At 38.0% G+C, this 21872-nt stretch overlaps 1 protein-coding gene across 1 annotated transcript; it reads right to left on the bottom strand.

The window, feature by feature from the left end:
- Positions 1 to 420: 420 nt before the first annotated feature.
- On the bottom strand, positions 421 to 20664 carry oafa (OAF homolog a). The gene is made up of 4 exons (XM_084420191.1): positions 19949 to 20664; positions 3770 to 3904; positions 2758 to 2938; positions 421 to 2195 (listed from the first exon to the last, which is right to left on the bottom strand). Exons 1-4 carry the CDS (start codon positions 20177 to 20179, stop codon positions 1927 to 1929), a joined length of 816 nt encoding a protein of 271 aa, XP_084276317.1. The 5' UTR covers positions 20180 to 20664; the 3' UTR covers positions 421 to 1926.
- Positions 20665 to 21872: the final 1208 nt, after the last annotated feature.

The raw sequence follows: 21872 nt of genomic DNA, 5'->3' as shown, positions 1-21872 counted from the left end.
AAAAATTATAGAGCTAATATATGCAACCACTGATCATACATTTGATTATTATACAGATCAGTGAGTACAACTCGAAACAAGTGCATAATTCTAACTCTAAATCAGGAAATATGCTGAGCTCTAAGTAAAACCAAACAAAAAAACTAACAAATAATCTTTAGAAAATATATCAGTGATAACCCATTTACTTTTTTCCTTTTAAAAGCTGTAGGCTAGTTGACCAGAGTGAGTAGCAAGTTATAAAGACAGTACGTCTGTGGAATCGGAAAAACAAAAAAATTCTCTGTCCTTAAAAAAGGTTGAAAACAATTGTTTTAATCTATATGGTGTCTGCTTTCATTGTGTCAGTGAATAATTAACACTTTATCACCATTTCATTAATCAAAAGCATGAATGCGTTTAAAAACAACAGTAAGAAAGTGACAGCTTAAGGAGCTTTTATTTAAAATTACTTCATATTAAGTCCATATTCATTTTCATAGGAAAATAATTTTTGATACTTTATTCATAACAGCTTTATCATCAAAAAGAATCAGTAAACACTGAATCAACAAGGCACTTGTATCCCAGACAATAGCTGTCGGTCGGGGAGGTGTAATCTCAAACAACACTTTTAACATAACACTAACTCTTTGAAAAAAAACGAAACAAAAAAATTAAATAAATCAGTATAAACATTTTAGTACCATGAACTACAACCGAGTCAAATGTGTATGTTAAACGTGAACATTCGCATAGTAAGAGGCGAGTCGTGAGTTGGAGGTGAATGTGGTGAAATGTGAAACAATAACAGTTTCTCTTCTTCATGATTAGAGCTTAGTCAGTGGATTTGGTCCTATTGAATGTTGAAGTCACTTCTGAACCGGAGGAATCTTCTAGGACATTTGATACCACACAAAAGGATGTGAACCCATATTTGTGATGGTTTCACAGCTCTGCTGATGTACTGAGGTCATACTGATAGGAGGCGCCTGAGTGACAGTGATGTTGGATAACCAGAAGATGGCAGTGTTGATGCACAGTAGCAACGATCTAAGCAGGATTTTCATCTGTTTTTCTCTCCCTCTGTTTTATCAGAATATAGACTTGCTTTGGTTTTCCAAGTTACTTTTGCAGTGTTGACTGCTCCCAACTTACATCCATACTTCAAACTATAAGTTAATATTGATCCAACTGGACCTTAAATGATACTGTTGTGCAATGCTTAGAAGTCCATCCTTATGAAGATGAAAACACAAACCAAATGGTTGCCAGCATTAAGACTTGAGGTGAGAAAATTCACATGATTGAATTCTGTTTGAATCAACTGGAGAATGACTCAATAGCGGTTTTTGTCTGTACCAAAAATTAATCAAAGCATGTATGCGTCCCACCATTAACTTAATACAGTGCTTTAAATCTAACAGTCAAAATACAGAACTAAAAAAAAAAAAAAAAAACCTTTAAAAAGAGAATTTTTCTCTGAACATGTGCGCTGTGCTTAAGTGTCTTCAGTCATTTCCCACTGCAAAATAAATAATACCAGCTTCAGGAAAAAAATGAAAATGAAAATTGGCAACCTGACGAGATCCAGCTAATTTTAAGATTACATCTTGTTATACACTGACTAATTCACAGATTGCTCACTTGGGTCTGCATGTCAAGACTCAAAAAACACTCATTCCACAGTGCTGGTAAGAGCAGGAAGAGCTTTAAAACTACTGACCAGCTTAAATGCACAGTCGACAGCTCAAAGATTTGGCAAACTCCTCTGGAAAAACAAAATTAGAGCACTCGGGCTGCTCAAATCACTCTCCATCCACACCCATCCAGCATAACTTCTTTGTCAAACTGCTCTGTGCAGTAGGCACGAGTCTGAAGGCTCGGAGGTGAACAAAACCTGTGGTGAAGGTCACATTAAATATGTTTTTGTAGAAGCATGTGTTTCTAGGTCTCTTCCTCCCACAGGCACAGCTGTTTGTGCGGTACGTAGTAAGTAAATTGGTAGCCTTTGCTGCAGCTTTTGATGCCACATTTATACGGGCTGCCCCTGCCGGAGACGTCCCTGTTGCGACAGTACTTCAGCAGGCAGGGGTACCATTCCAGTCTGAGGTTGTAGCTACAGGAGCAAGGCTGCCACAGGTCCTTCACTGTCCCGCAGCTCTGCAGACCTGGCACCTCCACTGCTTGAGGCTCGAACATGGAACCCTCGGCGCCTGAAGAATCGGGAAAAAAAAAAAACACATTTATTATAGTTAATGATCAAGCTATGTAGGTCAGTGAGGTGCTCCAGTGATGTTTTCCAGTTCAAACAGTAATGCATCTGTACTAGGTGTAGTTACATTCAATTAGATTTACTACAGATCAGATTTACTTCTCCCCAAAATTTTTCACATTTGATGTGTAAAAGGGTTTGATGCTAAAACCCTTTATATGTTTATATATGGCATATCTCTGATGATTAAACATGATAATTCAGGTTAAGAGTCTATACTTAACCCAATCAAATAATTTAATATAATAATTAATATATAAATATTTTACTAAAACATATGTAGACAATGAAATTATATTTATAGGCATATATATATATATATATATATATATATATATATATATACATACACACAGTATAGGCATATACATACATATGACTATTATTTAATACATTAGATTAGGCTTTAGAGGGTTAATATATGAAGAACACAATGTCAGCACTATATTTAATCGTGATGGGTTTGGTAGGGTGTAATTAAGGGACGCAGTAAGCATGCTTGCCTCTGTCCAGCCAGTGTCTGACATCAGCCTCGCGCGTGTACACGGCCTCCCGGGCCACACTGCACATGTTGTGGATGTGGGCACTCAGTTGCCACGTCCGTGTCAAATTGACCGCTACGTTCATGCTCAGCATCTCCGTGCTTCTCTTCTCTTCCGCTGTGCGGATGGCCTGGGGATTTTTCTGCAAAATATAAAAAAGACTTTTAGTATTACTACTGTCATTCTTTAAAGCTAAATGTTTCCAGTCTTTTATCACACCTTTCATTCATTTTCACACATTTAGGACCTTGGACACCCTCCCAGGAGCAACTCATCAAAGGCCTTTTACAGCCTTTTTCCTCTGAGATGTCAAATTTAAAGGGGTGGTATAATTCCCTTTTCACAAGATGTAAAATAAGTCTTTGATGTCGCCAGAGTGTGTATGTGAAGTTTTAGCTCAAAATACCCCACAGATACTTTTATATAGCATGTTAAAATTGTCAATTTTTGAGGGTGAGCAAAAACGCACAGTTTTTGCATCTGTCCCTTTAAATGCAAATGAGCTGCTGCTCCCGCACAGAGGGCGGAGCATCAACAGCTTGCACTCACACAGACATGCACTGAAATTTTTAAAAACTTTTCTAGCCTTTTCTGTTCAAACTGGAGTCAGACAATGATGGAGAGACTCAACACCAACTTTTAGGGTTGGTGATGTCACTAACCCGGGAGGAATGTCGTGTAGTCCCTACCATCCGTTTGTAGTAGTCCTTAAAAAACGATTTCTTTAAAAGCAAATATCTTCCTTTGCTTTGAACTCTGAGCGTTGTAAGTTTGCAGATGTTGTTATGCTCAGACAGCAACATTACACACTAACTAAAGTTAGAAAAGTGAAATCATAATCAACCACCCCTTTAAAACATCACACTCCTATGCAACAGTTAACCCAAAAGCTCAACTCTAACACCCCAGATCTGCTCCCTCACTCCCAATGACTTCCCCCCCACCCCGCCATCAGCCACAGAGGGAGCCTGACCTGTCGCAGTCTGGCCATGGACTCGCTGGGGATGATCTCATTGTGGTTGAGCCGTGTGATGAAGCAGAGCGCCTGGTATTGGCTCTGCCCTCTCTCCAGTTCCCCCAGGATCAGCGCCCGGAAGATCTTCACATCCTGAGAAGAAACACATGCAGTCATCATTAAATTGCGCAACTCCTTAAGAAATGTGTTATATAATAACTACAAATACTTAAGTCTTTGAGTTGGAGACTTGAATGGCATCAAATACAAGGGCTGCACAATTAATCATATACACTGTGATCAGGATTTCTGCTTCTCTCGATTATTTAAGCATAATTATCTCTGTTATTTGTGATAGATCCAAACATGAATCTCGACTATATTGTTTGTGACTGTGGTTGCTGAATAAATGCACTTACTCAACCTCTGTGCTACAATACAAATATTAAATATTTTAATATTAAAAACATAGACATAATTTGGAATTATTGTAATTAACATCAGGAATTTCATTGTTTTAGCTTTCATAATGTAGAGAGATAAGGTAAAATAACCTTGCATATGGGCTAGCGTTTTATTAATTTGTGCTTACAGGAAAGTGCTGTTCTATTCTAATTATTAGAGATGCACCGATGCCACTAATTGGCATCAGCCGATAAATTCTGTCCATTTTATCACGAAATTCAAACAATAAAAATAGCGTTTTGACACTCTTAAATGTGACGTGACAGATCACTGTAGAGCCTCAGTTCAAGCGGCAGCGTGGAGCGCGAGTCTTTTCCTTCACTTTCCTCAACTTACTGAAATGAGTCATGTCGCATCATGTAATCGCTCAATCAGTGTTTCAACCGTGAAAAGACGTCAATAAAACAGCTTGTGAACAAGGTCACTTAACGTTGCATTTGCCTCAGGAAAGTTATCCAATGTTCACAGTTCGTCAACTTAGCTATAAAAAAACACTAGAGATGAGCTTATTTACTGTTAATTATATATGCATGTTTGAATAAAGTGTTTATGAAAACTACCTTATATGAACCTTACATTCAAACATTTCAGTTTTTATTTGAGTATAATTATTACATCTGAAAATAAATAGCAGTTAATATAATAGTTTGGGCTCTGTTAACTTTAACCTCTAATATTATAGTAATCTACCAAATGAGAGGGTTGTATAGTATGCAGAATTATTTTACAGAGATTCTTTTTGTCCTTCAGAGAATCAAATTATCGGCAGATATTCTGTATAATCGGCTATCGTATCGGCGGAGGAAATTAGTATTGGTGCATCTCTACTAACTTTAAAAGAAATTCTAAAAATACATTTCTCAATTGAAAACAATTGTGATTGATCGCGATTATAAAATAATTGGGATTATTAGTTTGAAGTCACCACAAAATCAAAATTGACAATTCTTATTTTTTATGGAATACTGCACTGTTTATTATAAACGATTTGTCCATGCACATAATTATAAATAAAAAAAAGATGCCCTTCTTTAATCAAAATAACTTCCCCTCCCTCTTGCAGCAACATCTCTTCTCTGATGACGTGTTTACTGGCGTGAGGGCGGGACAACCTGTCACTCATATGAGATCACAGCAATAGCAAACAACAACCATCCATAAATTGTCCAAGAAGCCGTTTCCCTTGGATATACACAACAATAGGGAAGAAAAGATAATTGCATCTTCCCCTTCATGCCGACTGTAACCATTATTGTGCATCCCTATCAAATACCCATCGATTTTATTCATTTTGGCTCCTAAATTCTTGCTTTTTAGCATTTAAAAAGTCAGCTGTTGACCTTCAAGCTTAGTCAGATCTTCATCACAACATTTTATAGTGATTCAGCCCAGAACAACAGAGAGACACCGTATATTTCAGCACATCACTGAGTTGCTGTTAGCAACCAGACCAAATATCTGGCAGTACCCCCATGCTCATAAAGACTTCCATGTAAAGGCATTATGGGAAACCCCAGAGCGGAGAGCAAGGCCACAGACCTGTGTACCCATTCATCAGCTTCTCCTTGCTCTGGCATCCTCATGACTCTGCCAGCAGAAGACACACACATTCTCCTCACTCTTGTTTTTCACAGTAAGGCCTCGAGCACCAAGCCGACAGAAGGGAGGCAAGCTTTCAGGGTTTCATTCGCAAAGTAGGAGGTTTTCTCAGACAATCAAAATAAACAAGCCGAAGCTGTCTTTGTTTGTTCTGGAGCTCTCATCTCATCCTCTTTCTAGAACCTTCCATCTGGTTTCCAGAGTTGGTCAAACCCCAAACTCATGGAGCTGCAGTCTCACTGAGCCTGTGGAAAATTCATTCACCACCTCTAATATTCCATTAGAATGACAATGCTCTTTTATTTGTATAGTTTTCCCTGAGGAGGTAAATTCAGTTACGCAGACAAACTTTGGCCATTTTTCGGTTGAAACCCCATCTTTTTGGCCTTCTGTCCGCACAGAGACGTATTTTTGAAGAATCTCTCCCAAGTGGATAAATATGAAGTTGTAGTGCAGACTGTAAAGACGTAAGCTTCCAAAAACGATGACACGTTTAGTAGTCGTGTGATGCATATTGTACCGATAGATATCGGTTTATACCCATTATTGTGCCTGTTATGTGCTATTCACTTTCACACTGTTGCTAAAGATATGTTACTTTGTACACTCTTCATATCACAGTCCTGCAAAGCTGAAAATTGTACTTGCAATTGCTGTCCTTCGGCAAAACATGAGAGCAGTTGCGTTTTAGACTAAACATATAATGGTGATTGAGTGCGACCTGAGCACAGGAGTGCCTCTACAATATTTGGGGCCAGTAACACTTAATATTAAGTGAATATTTGGGGCCAAATATTTTACAATATTACTGTGTTCACTGTTTTTTTTTTTTATCAAAGCAAATATTTGACCATGAAACATTTTTTTTAAAAATCAGTAGTGTATTTTAATTTATTTTTCCCTTTATCGAATCTATAATATGGATTAAGACTTTTCTGAGAAAAGAAACACTAAGTACTACTTACTAGCATCTCTTATTTATGTTCACAATAGACATTACATTACATGAACACTATACAAAATGAAAAAGTTAAAAAAATACACAGATCCCAATCTGTGAATCAGTACATATAATGACAGACATCCCGAAAAATGTAACTCAAACCTATATTGCGAAGACCTGTTCTGCATGGAAGTTCTTCAAAGGACGAAGCAGCAGGACCGTAATTAAACTGACGGAGGAGGCAGACCTGGTGGAATTACCGCATGGGTGACAGAATAATCAGCAAACGCAAGAGGGGGGGAGTGAGCAGGCAGTTGTTATTTTAAGCTCCGGCACTAGAAGGACGTCTTCAGAAAGGCGGTTTGCTTTAAGGAACAGAGAGAGGGGTTGGTGGGGTGAGGGGGGGGGGACTGCTTTAGCCACTCAGTTTAATTACAGGGAAGTGTTGACGTCACTGCTTTGCAAACACCTTGATGACAACAGGGAGAAACCCTGCAAGCTGACCACTCACATCTGCTGTTGCAAGCTGACATGATATCAGTAGCTCAATCATTAAATTCTCTTTACAACTATCCTTTATCTTCATTGCTCGGCGATTTCCTCTTATCTGAGGCGAATATCTCTTTCGCTTTCCTCCAGGGTCCTGTTGCAATTCTCTGTTTGACCCCCTCCATGCAGGAACATGTCTAAGCCGGGTTAGTGAGTAAATACTTCAGTCAGGTAGATCCTCCGCTCAGTTTTTCATTCGTTCACCCTCCAACCTTGCGCAGGTCCGCCAAATGACCAGATTAGAGACTAAACATAAATCTTGGTGCAGAAGAGTTTATTTTGACAGTCCTGAAGAAATATATCTCTGAAGTCAAAGCAAACATTAGCTTCTGCTCCTGGTCCTGCTTCCTGCTGCAGGATCACGGCGTGTTTGTTTGGACTATGCTGTTGACGTCTGACAGCGGCAGCATCACAAAGTTTGGCACGGCTTTCACAGTCAGTTCCAAATGTTGCTTATGCCATAAAATTCACGTCAGACATACAACGTTAAGAACAATCACAGATGAAAGATTGGATAAACCGAAGATTTTTTCAGAAATACTTCCTTTGTGTTTAACAGAATAAAGTCAAACAGGTTTGGAATGAATTTCTGTGATTGGGTGAACTATCCCATAACTAAAGCCAAGTGGACACTACAAGACTCGTCACTTCTGCTTTGTTTTGGAACTTGTAACTTAAGCGATTTCTGCTTGGATCTGAATTTATAGTAGTTATTAGCCTTCCAACTCTGTTTGTTTGTGTCTCTTATACATAAAACACCCTCTAAATTCCCCTCTAGAGACGAGCAACTATTACAGAAGAGATAAAATACATGTTTGTTCATTCTGCCACACTACAATGCAGTGACATTGATGAATGACTTTAAAAACCATGTCAATTAAATTATATTTGTTCTGCCAAGATGTTTGCTTTATGTTTGCAAGTGCTTTCTATTATAACAACTGGCATTAATAATGTCTACCCAGGAGGCCTTAAGTGGAATTGCTTAAGATCCCTGTTTGCAATACAATGCACATTGTCATTAAAAACTTTGAACTGCACAAAACGCAAACACGAATTACACAAGAGAATTGAGAAAACGAAATGTTGTGCAAAACAAGTGGGTATCTACTTCAAGGTTTCACATTACATGCATTATTAACATCTGCATAACCATGAGTCAAAATCTGACTCAAAAAATGGTAATAAATGCAACAACAGGTTTAAAAAGTGATGTTTCACTATTATTTACAACAGGATTTGCAAGATGGGTTTAAATAAAATAATTTTGTTATAAAAGACAAACAACTTTGTGCATCAAAACCACTCATTTCCTGGTAAAAATGAATTTGGTTTTCCGAAGTCAACACATTTTGACAGGTGATTAGGAGGCCATGATGAATGACAGAGGCCATTTTGTTCATTTACACCCCTACTCTTTTGTTGCGAAGGACATCCTGGGATTTTTAATGTCCACAGAGAGTCAGGACCTCGGTTTTAACATCTCATCCGAAGGACGGTGCTTTTTGACAGAATAGTGTCCCCATAACTACACTGGGGTGTTAGGACCCACACAGACTACAGGGTGAGTGCCCCCTTCTGGCCTCACTGACACCTTTTCCAACAGCAACCTGGTTTTCACAGGAGGTCTCCCATCCCAGTACTGACCAGGCTCAGCCCTGTTTAGCATCAGTGGGCAACCAGTCTTGGACTACTGGGTGATACGGCTGCTTTCGAACGTTTCTAGCATTTCATAGTTCACCCCTCATGCACGTTATCACGTCCGTCAAAAACTTGGGCTGGCTGTCGGTTGGAATATTAGAACTTGTGGGCATCAATCACATCACTGAATACTTGTCGGCTAAAGAAAAATGTATTACCTTTCGATCCATCAGTTTTCAAATCCATCATTTGAATCTCACAGCATTGATGTCTGTCAGAAAATAACGTGCACAATACACGGTAGTATTTACGAGAAGCATAGGTCCAGTGAGTAAACGCATTTCCTGAAAAACCCACACTACCGTATGTTTTGAATGTGCCACCACTTTCTGAGAAGAGGGAGAAAAAGGCAGCCTGAGCAGCTTCAACTTGCTGTCTGTCAGAGACGATAACATGCATAATACATATCGCACAAGAGTATAAATTTGTTCTTCCTTCACTGATATACTGAAATACTTCACACTGCATGCTAATAAAGACCAATCCAATAGAAAAACTTCACCGGGTTAGTGAACATCGTTCACTTTTTGAAGATTTTTTTATGCACAAACTACGCATTTCCTGATTTGAATATTTTTAATAATTTCAATTCTTTACTGATCTTTTTCCCCCTATAATTTCGGCAATAAATGAACTGTTTAATGAGTGATCTTGAGTCCCTGTAGTCATACAATTTGACTCTCATATGCAGATGTAATTTATATTATAACTTACATGTGATTTTTATAAAATGTATATGCATATAAATGCAAGATTTCACACATCATTTATTTGAAAATCTGTCTTAACGCAATATAATAAGGTATAATAGAGAGTGATAAACGCTCTTCTTTTCAACAGGAAATACAACAGCACACATTCTTCTGTTGACATGTTTATAGCTGCTACCTGAGTCAAAACACATCTGTATTAATGGCAAAGGCATTTGAAGGTAACTTTAAAGCTCCCTTGATAACTTTTTACTACCACATAAGTACGTACAACCGCATACTTGCCAAGCATTGATCTGCGTAAAGCATGTTTCCGGCCTTCCTGGCCGTAGTCATTTACTCATGTCATTCCAAACCTGTATGACTTTTTATGTAGAACACAAAAGAGAAGTTGTTTTGGACCCCATTGTCTTTCATTGTATGAACAAAAACAGAAACATTCTTCAAAATATCTTCTTTTTTGTTCCACAGACGTCAGTCAGTCATACAGGTTTGGAACAACATGAGGGATGAGACATAAATGGTGACAATTTTCATTTTTGGGTGGCATTTCCCTTAAGCCAAGTCACTAGACTGAAGTAATCAAGGCTGAGTCAGAATGCAGGTACGCATGCTTTGAAATTTCCCTTATGAAACAAAATTCCAGATTGGCAAGACATCAAAGATTCAACGGTTATGAAGTAGGCTATTACATATATCACCCAGAGCAGTTAAAGCTAATTAAGGGAAAGATTCAATAGACAAATAACAAGGCACGCAGACATGATCCAGAAGAAACAGATATGCAAAATGTTTATGGTAAATGTGGTTCCTCTTCAAGGAGCAAAGCTATTGTCTAGAATTTCAGTTTAACTGGATTACGGCTCCTTATGTGACGGCAGAGATGTTTAATTGGTTTTTTTAAGAAGGCTGGTGAAAAGGCACAGGTGCATGCCAGCATTTAACATTTCGCTCTGATGAACAGCAACCTCGGACAAAAGACAGAGCGTGGGAGAAATGCCTGAGTTGTGGTGGTTAAAATACAAGAGGAATTTAATGTCTTACACACTTAAAATAAAAGTCAACAAAGAAGGAACCAAGCAATTCTGTTTTGGTAACATCTTAAAGTAGATTTCCTCTGAATATGACACCAAAAACCAAACAGCATGGCAAAAATAGAGACACTTGGCTATTACGGTAATGGAAGACCATTGCTTCCACTGGGTTGTCTCCATGTGACCTTTGACTCCTATTTGGTATGTGGCTAACTTGAGCTCTTGCGGGACAGCAGGGACGTCTTTACCCTGTTTCAGCTGTCTTAATGTGCTTCACACTCACTGATATATGTTCATCTGCTCTAGTCAAGATCATCATGGCGTTACCCCCTATGGGCTGTTAACTTCTGCCACAACCATCTCAAAACTAACAAAACATCTGGATTTAGAACAAAAGCTTAGGCAATGCGTTTAACAATAAATCAAGATCTTAAAGCTGATGCCCCTTTACAACAGTTACGCCAATATTTCAACACCCCCTACCAAGCCAAAGGTATTGCACAAGACCCAGAGGGAGACGTCAGAGCGTGGGAGAAGAAAAGACAAGCCCAAAACGCAGCAGGGAGAAATCATGCTGTTCCTGTAAACTATAAGGGGGAAGTACATCTCATTTCCATTGAGATATGCCTCATCAAGAAAACAACAATGCAACCCTAGGTTATACAATGTCTTTCACAGGGAAGTTGGACTTAGCAAGAACTGATGTAACCCAAGGCTTGATTCATAAAGCAATGACTCAAACAGATCATAGGATCAAACTCTTGTGGCTGTTAAGACATGTCACTTTGGAGGGGCTTTAAGGAAACAGCTGATCCTGAACGATAAAAGGCATGTTTAACTATGCTAAACTAATTCCAGTAGTATAGTGAATGAATTATGATGAGTATTAAAATGCTCTTCATCCACCTTCAGGGTCCAAATGTGCCTAATGCAAATAAAAACGGCTTTGGTGTGTAAATAAGGCAGATGCACAGTAACTATTAGGAACTACAACATTACATGATTAAAGAATGATTGATGCTTCAGTAGTGATTCAAAACAAAGTGATATGAATGGTAAAACATGTTGCGATGCTCACGTTCTCTTTTTCCTCAAATGGAAAATATGGAATACTGCTTGCAATATGCCACCAAAATAGAAATATGAGGAATAAAATCACATATCACATTTTAGTAAAAAAATAAAATAAAAAAAATATATATATTAATTGACAATTTTAAAGGTGCATTGCGCAAGTCTCTGAGTTTTTGCAGAACTATGCCCCCTTCTGGCGACACGCGAAACAGCAAACAGAGTTGTGCACGCGGTTACGTGGAGTTTGCGTTGGGGTTTGGGATGAACTAGAAGCCGGTCTCTTTGAATCCATCTTCTACTTTTGCAAAAGTCGCTTGAGTTGTCTTCGCTGATGCGGATAATGGCGGCGAATACACAAACCTGCCAGACATAGCCAGGTGAGCGTGAACGCGCATGACGTCACGCCCAGTCGATTCCGTCCCGAATCCCTCTTATTTATTTTACTGTACAGGATAGTGTTGCACGGTGTACCGATACTTCAAAAGTATCGTGATACTCGGAAATTAAAAACGTCACGATACCTAAATTTATCAGTATCGATACTTAAAAAAAACCCGCCTCCCTATGGACGTCTGTGTTTTTTTCCTGACGCACGCAGCAAAGAACCTGCCGCTGTCAGTGTCATGTGACAAAACACTACAGCGAGATCAGAGAATGTGAGCGAGATGGCTGCATGTGCGAGCACAAGTGGTCCACGACTCGTAGAAAAAGATGACGCGAGGAGTGACATATGGAAGTAGCCTACGTTGCCTACCTTGCTCTGTTGCACGGTGCACCAATACTTCAAAAGTAAATCGGAAATTAACAACGTCACGAATCACGATTCCTTAATTTATTAGTATCGATACTTCTAAGAATGACCGCGTTCCAGATTTGTAAGGCCGGCGACACACTGGCTGCGTGTCGTGTCCGTTTTTATTTCGGCTCCCATGTTAACTGCCTGCGTGACACACGCGTCTGGGCGCAGCTCGAGACGCGCGGAAAACGCGTGCATGCTATAAATAGAACCGACGCCTATTTTTCACGCGTCACGCAAGCGTGTTGGAAGCGTTCCCAGGCAAAATAGAATAGGAAAAGATGTTTCTATGTCATTTTGACACGAATACATATTAATAAATGACATTTTGATGTTTGAAAGTTTTGACATAAATACAATATAAATATAATTAAAAAAAAATATTATCGATTTTCAAATATTGCACCTCTCAATACAGAACGAATTATTCTGTAGCCTATTTTGCCGTCAACACTGCCGACGTTGTCTTTGCTGCTATATATTTATGTTTAACATGAAGTATAGGCCTTCCACAACTCTCTCCCCACATGTCAAATATATCACCAATGAGGCTTATCATATGTTACCAATATTAAACATTGTTTAATATAATCGCTGTTCATATTTTTATTCAAAGTTCAGAATCAAGATAAAGCTCTTATGTTTCTTATGATAAATGAGATGCTGCTAAATTTATAAAAAAAAATTTACCTTGAATGTCATTGCTCTAATTTATTTTTTATATTTTTATATTTCATATTTTGTTCAAATGTTTAATATATCTGCTGTTCATATGTTCATTTATTAGTGTGTTATATGATTAGAATGTTGTCCCGGTTTTAAAATAAAGCACAGCAATGATATTTGAGAGTGTTTCTCCCTTTTCAGGAAAAGTATCGAAAAAGTATCGAAATCGCAATACTTGACTTGGTATCGGTATCGAAACAATAATTTTGGTATCGTGACAACACTAGTACAGGATTATAGAGGCAATCGCAGTGATCATAGAAGGGCTCATTCAGCCCATCAGGCAATTGTTTAAGCATGTATGGGTTAGAAAAACGGGTATTTTTAACATGAAAAGTTGCTTAATGCACCTTTAAATATATTATATTCAAATAGTATATATTCACATTATAAATTTAAACATATTTATGGTTTGAATTCTTCCACCACTGGCAAAATCTTGTAAACTTGTGTATCATTCAAACCAGTGACTAAACTAGAAGAAATTTCCACCTTGATTACATACTATATGCTGCTATGGTACAAAGAAAGCAATCTTCAGCAATCAAACTGATGATATGCAATATGCTCGTGACAATTTGTGAAACATGAATAGAGTCCATTTAAGCTCACACAGGGATTTTTAAAAATGCAATCAAGAGTTTTAGCAAATTGCAACAGTAAAAGACTGCTGTGCTAAAAGAAGACAGATGTACTTGAAAGTGCAAGAAAATTAAGCTTCAAACATCAGCATATTTCAGTTTCTCAGCGTTCAAAATATTTGAACACTGACACTGCTCGAATGTGCTCTGGATCAACTGGACTTGAACAGTTCAGCACATAACAGTGTCTGTGGGCAAATGAGGCCTCTTCTTTCTTTCTCAGCGGCACTCAAAGGGTCAACATCTGCCTTATTCTGGCTTGAATAAAGACATCAGCTTGTAGCCAAGGGGCTGCCAGAGATGTCCTGCCGGTTGCCGACACATTTGAACATGAAAATGTGAACTGAACTGTAACTAGTTATCAGAGACAGCACACAGTTTCCTCCTGTATTGTAAGAAGTGTGGTGAAAACCCCATTTTACACGTGATTTTAAAAGGTGAAATGTGCTGTTTCTACATTCTAATAAATAAAATCACCTCTAGATCCAGCACATTGCAATGCAATATTTATACTGCACCAGTCATGCAGTGTATTAGTTCCTTTATTGTAATGACAGCAGTAAAATAGCCATGTCTACACAACGGGTGTGGTCTTTCATTCATATTGACATGAATCTTTTAAACATATATTGTGTCATCGTGAGAGCGGTTGTTCAAGCCTGTGCGGTGTAGTTAAGGTCACATCCCAGTCACATGTCTCAGAATTAGTGGGACATTTTGAAACAGGTTGGACTGGCTAGGTTCAAGTGGGCATGTTCACACACCTGGATGGCATCCAAACACACTCACACTGATATATCACTGATTGAAAAGCTAGGACTTAAAAGGCAGACAAGTTCCCACAAGTGACAAAACGACAAATTCAAAAGTGAAACAACTTCAAAATTCCACTGAGCTCATGATGAGTTCCTAAAATCAGAGCCAACACAACATGTTGTCAACAACAATAAATGATTGCCCCAAAGTTGAATCTTATACAATAAAGTTTACAGATGGCTCTAACGTTATGAGCCGATAACATTTCAAAGTGAAGAGGAGGGATGGCTTGTGTCCAAGCAGGTCACAGATATCCCAATAGGGAGATGAGCATAAAAGCAGACCGCTCGGCTCCTCGGTTGGCAGCGGATGCGAGCTGAGATGAATTCATCGTCATCACTGCACATGCTGCCGATGGGCAGAGACAGAGCGCTGAGAAACATAATACAACTAGAAAGACAACGGAACAGTTTAAGAGAAAAGCTTGAGTTAGAGATGAAAGATCAATGTGATCACACGTAGCATCTCTTCCACCAAACAGTCGCCGCTGGATTGTGATGTGTTACTCTTATTCCTGCAAGCCGAAACAGTCCAAGTAGGCCAAATTGTAAAAGAATCTCATACAGCCCACACTTTTTCCACACAAACTGGAAAAAAGGCCATATATCTGTAACTCAGATATATGTTTGTTTATATTATGAAAATGTATGCTTAAAAAGGGCCACAACCACATGATTTGCATGATATTCCTATCTCATCTGATTTCCATTGAAACTTGAACTGAACGGTAACAAAACAACATGCTGTTATATATGGGTAAACTGTATCTGAGTATGGAAGCTTGTTTCCGCCACTGAATAAAATAAAATAAAAATCTAAAAAGGTAATTGTGGACAATTCGGACATTGTGTGATATAAACTTGCAAATCTGCCCTTTTTTCTCAGAATTGTGTGATAAAGTCACAATCACTTGTCAGATTACTTGCATTTCTGAGAAATAAAGTCAGAATATAAGTCGGAGAAAAAAAAGTATTTTTCCCTTCAGAACTGGACTTCAGAATTGTGAGATGCAAACTTGCATTTGTGAGAAAAAAGTACCCTTTAATGATTTCATGTAAATAAAATAAAACATTTTAAAACAATTAAAATATAAGGTGTAACACTTTACATTAAGGTCACCTTAGTAAATGGTTAATGCAGAAACTAACATTAACTAAAAATGAGCAATACATTTGTTGTAGTATTTATTCATTTTGGTTAATGTTAAAGTCCCCCTGTGGTGAAAATCAAGTTTTTAATGTTGTTTATGTGTTGTTTTTAATGTGCTTTAAGACAAACCATGTGCAAATGCATAAGTCAACACCATTCCAGTCTCAAAAACCCGATTTGAAATCGCTGGTGTTTCTGACATCACAAACTACCTTGTAACCAATCACGTCAACGTGTGACCATCAACGATTAGATCTCTGAGCTGGTGTGAGTGAGTGGAGGCGGGGCTAATTTACATATTCATAGAACCATGTTTACTAAATGAGACAAGGATGTAGAGTTACATTCAAGCTATTTCAAGGGATAAAATTATTGATCACAGGGGGACTCTAATAAAAATGCAACTGTTTATTGTTAGTTAGCTCAAGTTAATTAAAGGGGCTATATGTAAGGATTTTCATTTATTAATTGCTTTTTCATTTGCCAATGTGTGAACAGCTTGTAATGAAACTTAAAAAACGAGACCTCCTCCGGCTTCCTTGTCTATGAAAGCCTCTAGACTGATTTTTACGTGACGGACTCGAGAACGTTTTTGCCCAGAAAACCAAAAAGATGTGGCGGTTACGCACCCTCCCGAGAGCCTCTCTTCCGTTAAATGACACATGAAATGGATGTTTTTACACTGTTCAGGTCAGGATAATAGTCTCACATAGCCAGATTTATATAGTCTCAAATAATCAAACTATCATAACACTAGCTATGTTTCCATCCAAAGTTGCAAATAAAGCACCATTTTTTCCATCCAGTGAGTCGAATAGAACAAAATCGTGACTTCCTGATAAACCAACACTAAATATCACAAAAAAAAAATGGAAGTAGCTGCAGCCGTAGAAGCCATAATATTTTTTGTATATAATAAATTACTTGCAGCATGCCGACGAAACGCAATAAACAGTCATGTTATTTTGCTTTCGGAGGCAGATGCTGCTGTTTGGGAACACGTGTTCTGAAAGGTAATTATACCGAACCACTTTGACGACAGACTTTGCTCAGGCATTTCAGATGCGGTGCAATAAGATCAGTCCACTGGTTGGTCCAGTTATGCCGTCCCATCGCAAAGTCACATGTCTTTTTTGATGCGCATTGAGAAATGTATTCTGTAAATGTGTTTCCATTGTAGATTATGTGCATCGGATATCGTCTGAATGTTCATTAACAATATATCGCTGCAAAGGTATCACAAACTTCTTTTGACTTATTAAGCCAAGAATGAAAAAGAACTTCGCCGTTAATATATCGGGGCATTAAATCACATTCAGTTTTTTTTTTTTATGTTTTGTGTGCATTAACCATGTTAACCGTGTGCGTTTCGGGCTGCAGTTCACATAACGGCCACCGGTGTCGCTAATATCAAGGGTTTCTGAATTCTACACACAGCCCCTTTATATATTATTATTAGATACAACTTTTAATTTTAATTAAGTATTAGTAAATGCTGAAATTAACATTAACCAAGAAAAGGAAAGGCTTTAGAAGTATTTTGATTGTTAACTAATGTAGCAAACTAATGTTAACAAATGGAACCTTTTTGTTATTATTGTGTATAAGTGTAACCAAGTAAGAAAGAAGAAAATAAATTAATAATCAACAACAATACAATTCTCATTTGCTGAATCTGGTCTAAAATATGCCATGGTTGGCATTTCATCCGTGTGAATTCCACAACAACAGAAAACTAAATCTAAGCAGCATTCACTCTGATGAATGAAAGATATTTAGAGCTATGCTATGCCAAATTTGCAATCAAATGCCTATGTAAAAGAAAAGAAAAGAAAAGAAAAGATAAGAAAAGAAAAACACTACACAGCTTTTGTTTTGGAAATCAAATCCAGAGGGTTCACTTAGCACCTGATTAGGCGGATACCAGTATAGCCATACTTCATTTAGTAATATAAATTAATATTTGTCTTCCTCCATCCCTGTTAAAGCCCTTTCAGTGCAGTAAATCCAGTAAAGCAGCAGGAAGTCCTCGTTCATTCAAATTTCCATAAATCCCTGAGATACAGGGGAAACAGATGAGAACCACATGTGAGAAGAATCTATGGAGACAGGCCCGCCAGTGGAACTGATAAAAAGAGGAAAGGAAAAGTTCAAGCCTTCCCAAATGTGATGCCAAACCCCCACACTGACCACATCTGTGGAGGATCAGGGGACGTGAGGGGCAGAGGGCTGCTGACGTGACTGAACTGAGGCGGATGAGGCCAGTGACAGTGCCACTGCTAATCCTGATGGTATGATCGCCAGTGAAAGAATCTAACCTCAGGTCAGAAGTTCATCACTAATGTGGATGATTTAACTCAGAGACACGGACTTTAATGGCACGAGGAAGGAAAAGTAACCACTTCTCAAATTACCAATATTTGAGGCTTCATCACTGTAGATGATCTGGTAGGCTAAATGACAAACATAGTAAAGGCTAGAAATGTAGGTAAAATGATCCAAACTTCTTTTTTTTTTAAGCAGACACTTTGAATGTACTGTGCCAGCTAACTAAATAAATAAATATAAATGTAACTAAATAAATGTAACCATTTACTAAAAATGTTTCTTAGTAAAGCTTAGAGATTTAAGTAAAATCATTCAAATCTAATAGGTTGAGCAGATACTTTGAATGTACTGTAATTTGCTTTGGATTAGCAAGTCAACTAATCAAATGTACTGTAAATAGCCTAGTTTTGTGGAACTCCAAAATCACATTCACAACTTCTGCTTCTTAAAATAAGTTAAAGTAGTTTATATTGAACATGTAGCCTATACAGTGAACACAGCATTTTATATTGAACATATATATATATATATATTAAACATAGCATTTTTAAAATATTTTTTGTTTAGCAAGTTTGTCTGAAAGTGATAGAGCATTTGTCCTTCAGAGTGTTACTTAAAGGGATACTCCACTTTTTTCGGAAATAAGCTCATTTTACATCTCCCCCAGAGTTAAACAGTTGAGTTTTACCGTTTTAGAATCCATTCAGCCGAACTCCGGTTCTGACGGTACCACTTTTAGCATAGCTTAGCACAGATCATTGATTCTGATTAGTCCAGTAGCATTTCTTTCTAAATGACCAAAAAGTTTCAATATTTTTCCTATTTAAAACTTGACTCTTCTGTAGTTAAACCGTGTACTAAGATCGACGGAAAATGAAAAGTTGCGATTTTCTAAGCCTATATGACTAGGAACTACTCTCATTCCAGCGTAATAATCAAGGAACTGTGCGGCTGTACCATGGGTGCAGCAGGCGTAATGATATGACGCAGCGCCTGAAAATAGTCCCCAGCTCGGTAACTTCTTCCAACGTGACCGGGACTAAGTTTGTCTAACCTATTAGACCTATTTTCAGGCGCTGCGTCATATCACTACGCCTGCTGCACCCATGGTACAGCCGCACAGTTCCTTGATTATTACGCCGGAATGAGAGTAGTTCCTAGTCATATAGGCTTAGAAAATCGCAACTTTTCATTTTCCGTCGATCTTAGTACACGGTTTAACTACAGAAGAGTCAAGTTTTAAATAGGAAAAATATTGAAACTCTTTGGTCATTTTGAAAGAAATGCTACTGGACTAATCAGAATCAATGATCTGTGCTAAGCTATGCTAAAAGTGGTACCGTCAGACCCGGAGTTCGGCTGAATGGATTCTAAAACGGTAAAACTCAACTGTTTAACTCTGGGGGAGATGTAAAATGAGCTTATTTCCGAAAAAAGTGGAGTATCCCTTTAATATGAAATAAGACTAATAAGACTTAGGCCTGTTAAAGTCCTCAAATGTAATGACTTTATATTCAGACATGCTAAAATAATTCACCTATACTGTGAAAGGGGGCGGGTTCATGAAAAAAGTCAAGCAACATAATGCATTCCAGCACACTTCAGTGATATGTAACAATCATATTAAACAAACATACATTTATCCTGGCCATAGTTTTCAACTTACCTGTTTGAAATCGGCCACAAAAGTTATAAGAGTCCCATCTCCTTGTTTAAACTCCACAGTGATGGAGTCTTTTTCACTGTCCGCCTCCAGAAGTTCATCTGTGATCTGTCCATCGGCCAAACGAACCTTCACCTTCAGCTCAGAAGCAGACCCGAGAGTTACTGTCACAGTGAGCAGCAAAACCAACACAGTAAACCGAACTGAACCCGGTGAAATCCACCTCGCAAACATGCCAGACAATCCTAAAAGTCAAACTCCGGGCTCAGAAGGAGAATCCACAGGAATTACAGTCGCTGATGCGGTTCGACTCATTCCACAAGTCTTCAGATAGACTCCGCTATCTCCTCAAAACATCACAGCCGCTTCACTTTCACAACTTCATCCATATTTTTTGGAAGCTGGATATACAAATGAATTCATAAAGTCTTTTAAAAACAGGTCTAGAGACTTTTCACGTTTGGTAAATAAACATTTAAGAGAGCCGCGTCACACACGGATCCATCTGGTGTTTGCCCTCGTCTCGCGCCTCTCACTGAGGGAACTTTGATTCGTGAGCTCTTGCCGACTCGTGCCACTGACGCTCGCGTTCATTCAGTTGACTGCGCTTCACGCTGACTTCAATCTTAGTTTCTGTTTTTCTCCTCTGGAGTTTTTTCCTCTCTCTCCTAGTCATTGCGGATTCGTCACTTCCTTCATTATCCAAAGTGCAGCAGTCCAGCGGGCTCCCAAAGTTTCGCAGGCAGCGCTCGAAAACTCTTAAAGGCGTAGCGCCCTCTCAAATAACCGTCTGATTAATAAACAACTCTTTAGATTTATTTCTAGCACTTAACTCTTTATGTAATGTAGGTCATTTACATATCATATTCATTAACAAAGAATACTTGTATATTTATGTACATTTGCAATATTATTTGATCCTATGTGATAATATTAGCCTATATGCTTATTAAACGTAATACAATATTAATCACACTCGGTTTTATTTGTTTCTTAATCTGATGTAATTATAGAGTTACAAGAGAGTTATCATGTGCCAATATCAATGTGGGACTATGTGGTTCTTAAAGTTTGGGATTTCAAAAAGGCAACTTTTTTAATAATAAAAAATAGATAGCCTAGGCTATTTAGAATTAGCTGTTAGCCTCGCCAGCATCAGAAATTCACGAAACAGAGCATGTTTGCTCAGAATGACTTGTTTTCTATATTTACAAAGCTTTGAGAAGTTTGGACTTTGTGCACACACGACAGACTAATAGTCATATGAGTCATATTCGACAATAAAAAAAGAATAGAATCTGCTATAATCAACACTCTTTTGTTAGCTTTTTACCAGCATGGTCTAAAGCTGATGTGTGTAAAGTTTGGTGAAGGTCTGACAAACGGCCTAGGAGTTTGTTTAAAAAAAAAAAAGTTTCACGTTAATAATAAAAATTAGATTTGCTTTTGTTGTGGCTTAAAGCAAGAAATTCAGAAGAAACAAGAATTTTGATTCCGTCACACAATTGCGGAGTTAATAGCTCAAATGTAAAGTAGCTTATTATAGCGCCACCTTGAGGCCGATTTTAACTAAATTTGGTACATAAATTCATTTTCACACAATGTACAAATATACATTTTTGTAACAGTATGCCATTCAGATTTGCTGTTATTAGCTGCTGAAATTTGATTGACTGCTGGTGGCCTTGTTTTTTTTAAAGTATCCTGGTCTATATATTAGGACGTCCACCAAATAAGATGCATACCAATTTTCAACTTCGTGGATTTATTATAGCACCACCTAGAGTCTGATTAGGGGTGCACAATTGGGAACATCCACTCAATTCTGGGGTCTCTGTGATTTACGGTCTTTGATGCCCATACACTTTTACGCCCATACACCAAACAAAAATAAGGAAGAAGAAGAAAATAAGTACAAACACAATAT

Source organism: Rutilus rutilus, assembly GCF_951802725.1.
Source record: "Rutilus rutilus genome assembly, chromosome: 9".
Classification (NCBI taxonomy): domain Eukaryota; kingdom Metazoa; phylum Chordata; class Actinopteri; order Cypriniformes; family Leuciscidae; genus Rutilus; species Rutilus rutilus.
Note: the sequence above shows the minus strand (reverse complement) of the source record. Positions and strands in the feature narration are given on the sequence as shown.

What these genes read in the sequence shown, in the direction of transcription:
- oafa (XM_084420191.1), bottom strand. Translation starts at nt 20,179, where the DNA reads ATGTTTGCGAGGTGGATTTCACCGGGTTCAGTTCGGTTTACTGTGTTG. An exon ending in TTGTGGCCGATTTCAAACAG is followed by an intron (nt 3,905 to 19,948) that starts GTAAGTTGAAAA and finishes GTTTCTTCTCAG; the next exon opens with GATGTGAAGATCTTCCGGGC. An exon ending in CAGACACTGGCTGGACAGAG is followed by an intron (nt 2,196 to 2,757) that starts GCAAGCATGCTT and finishes CCGATTCTTCAG; the next exon opens with GCGCCGAGGGTTCCATGTTC.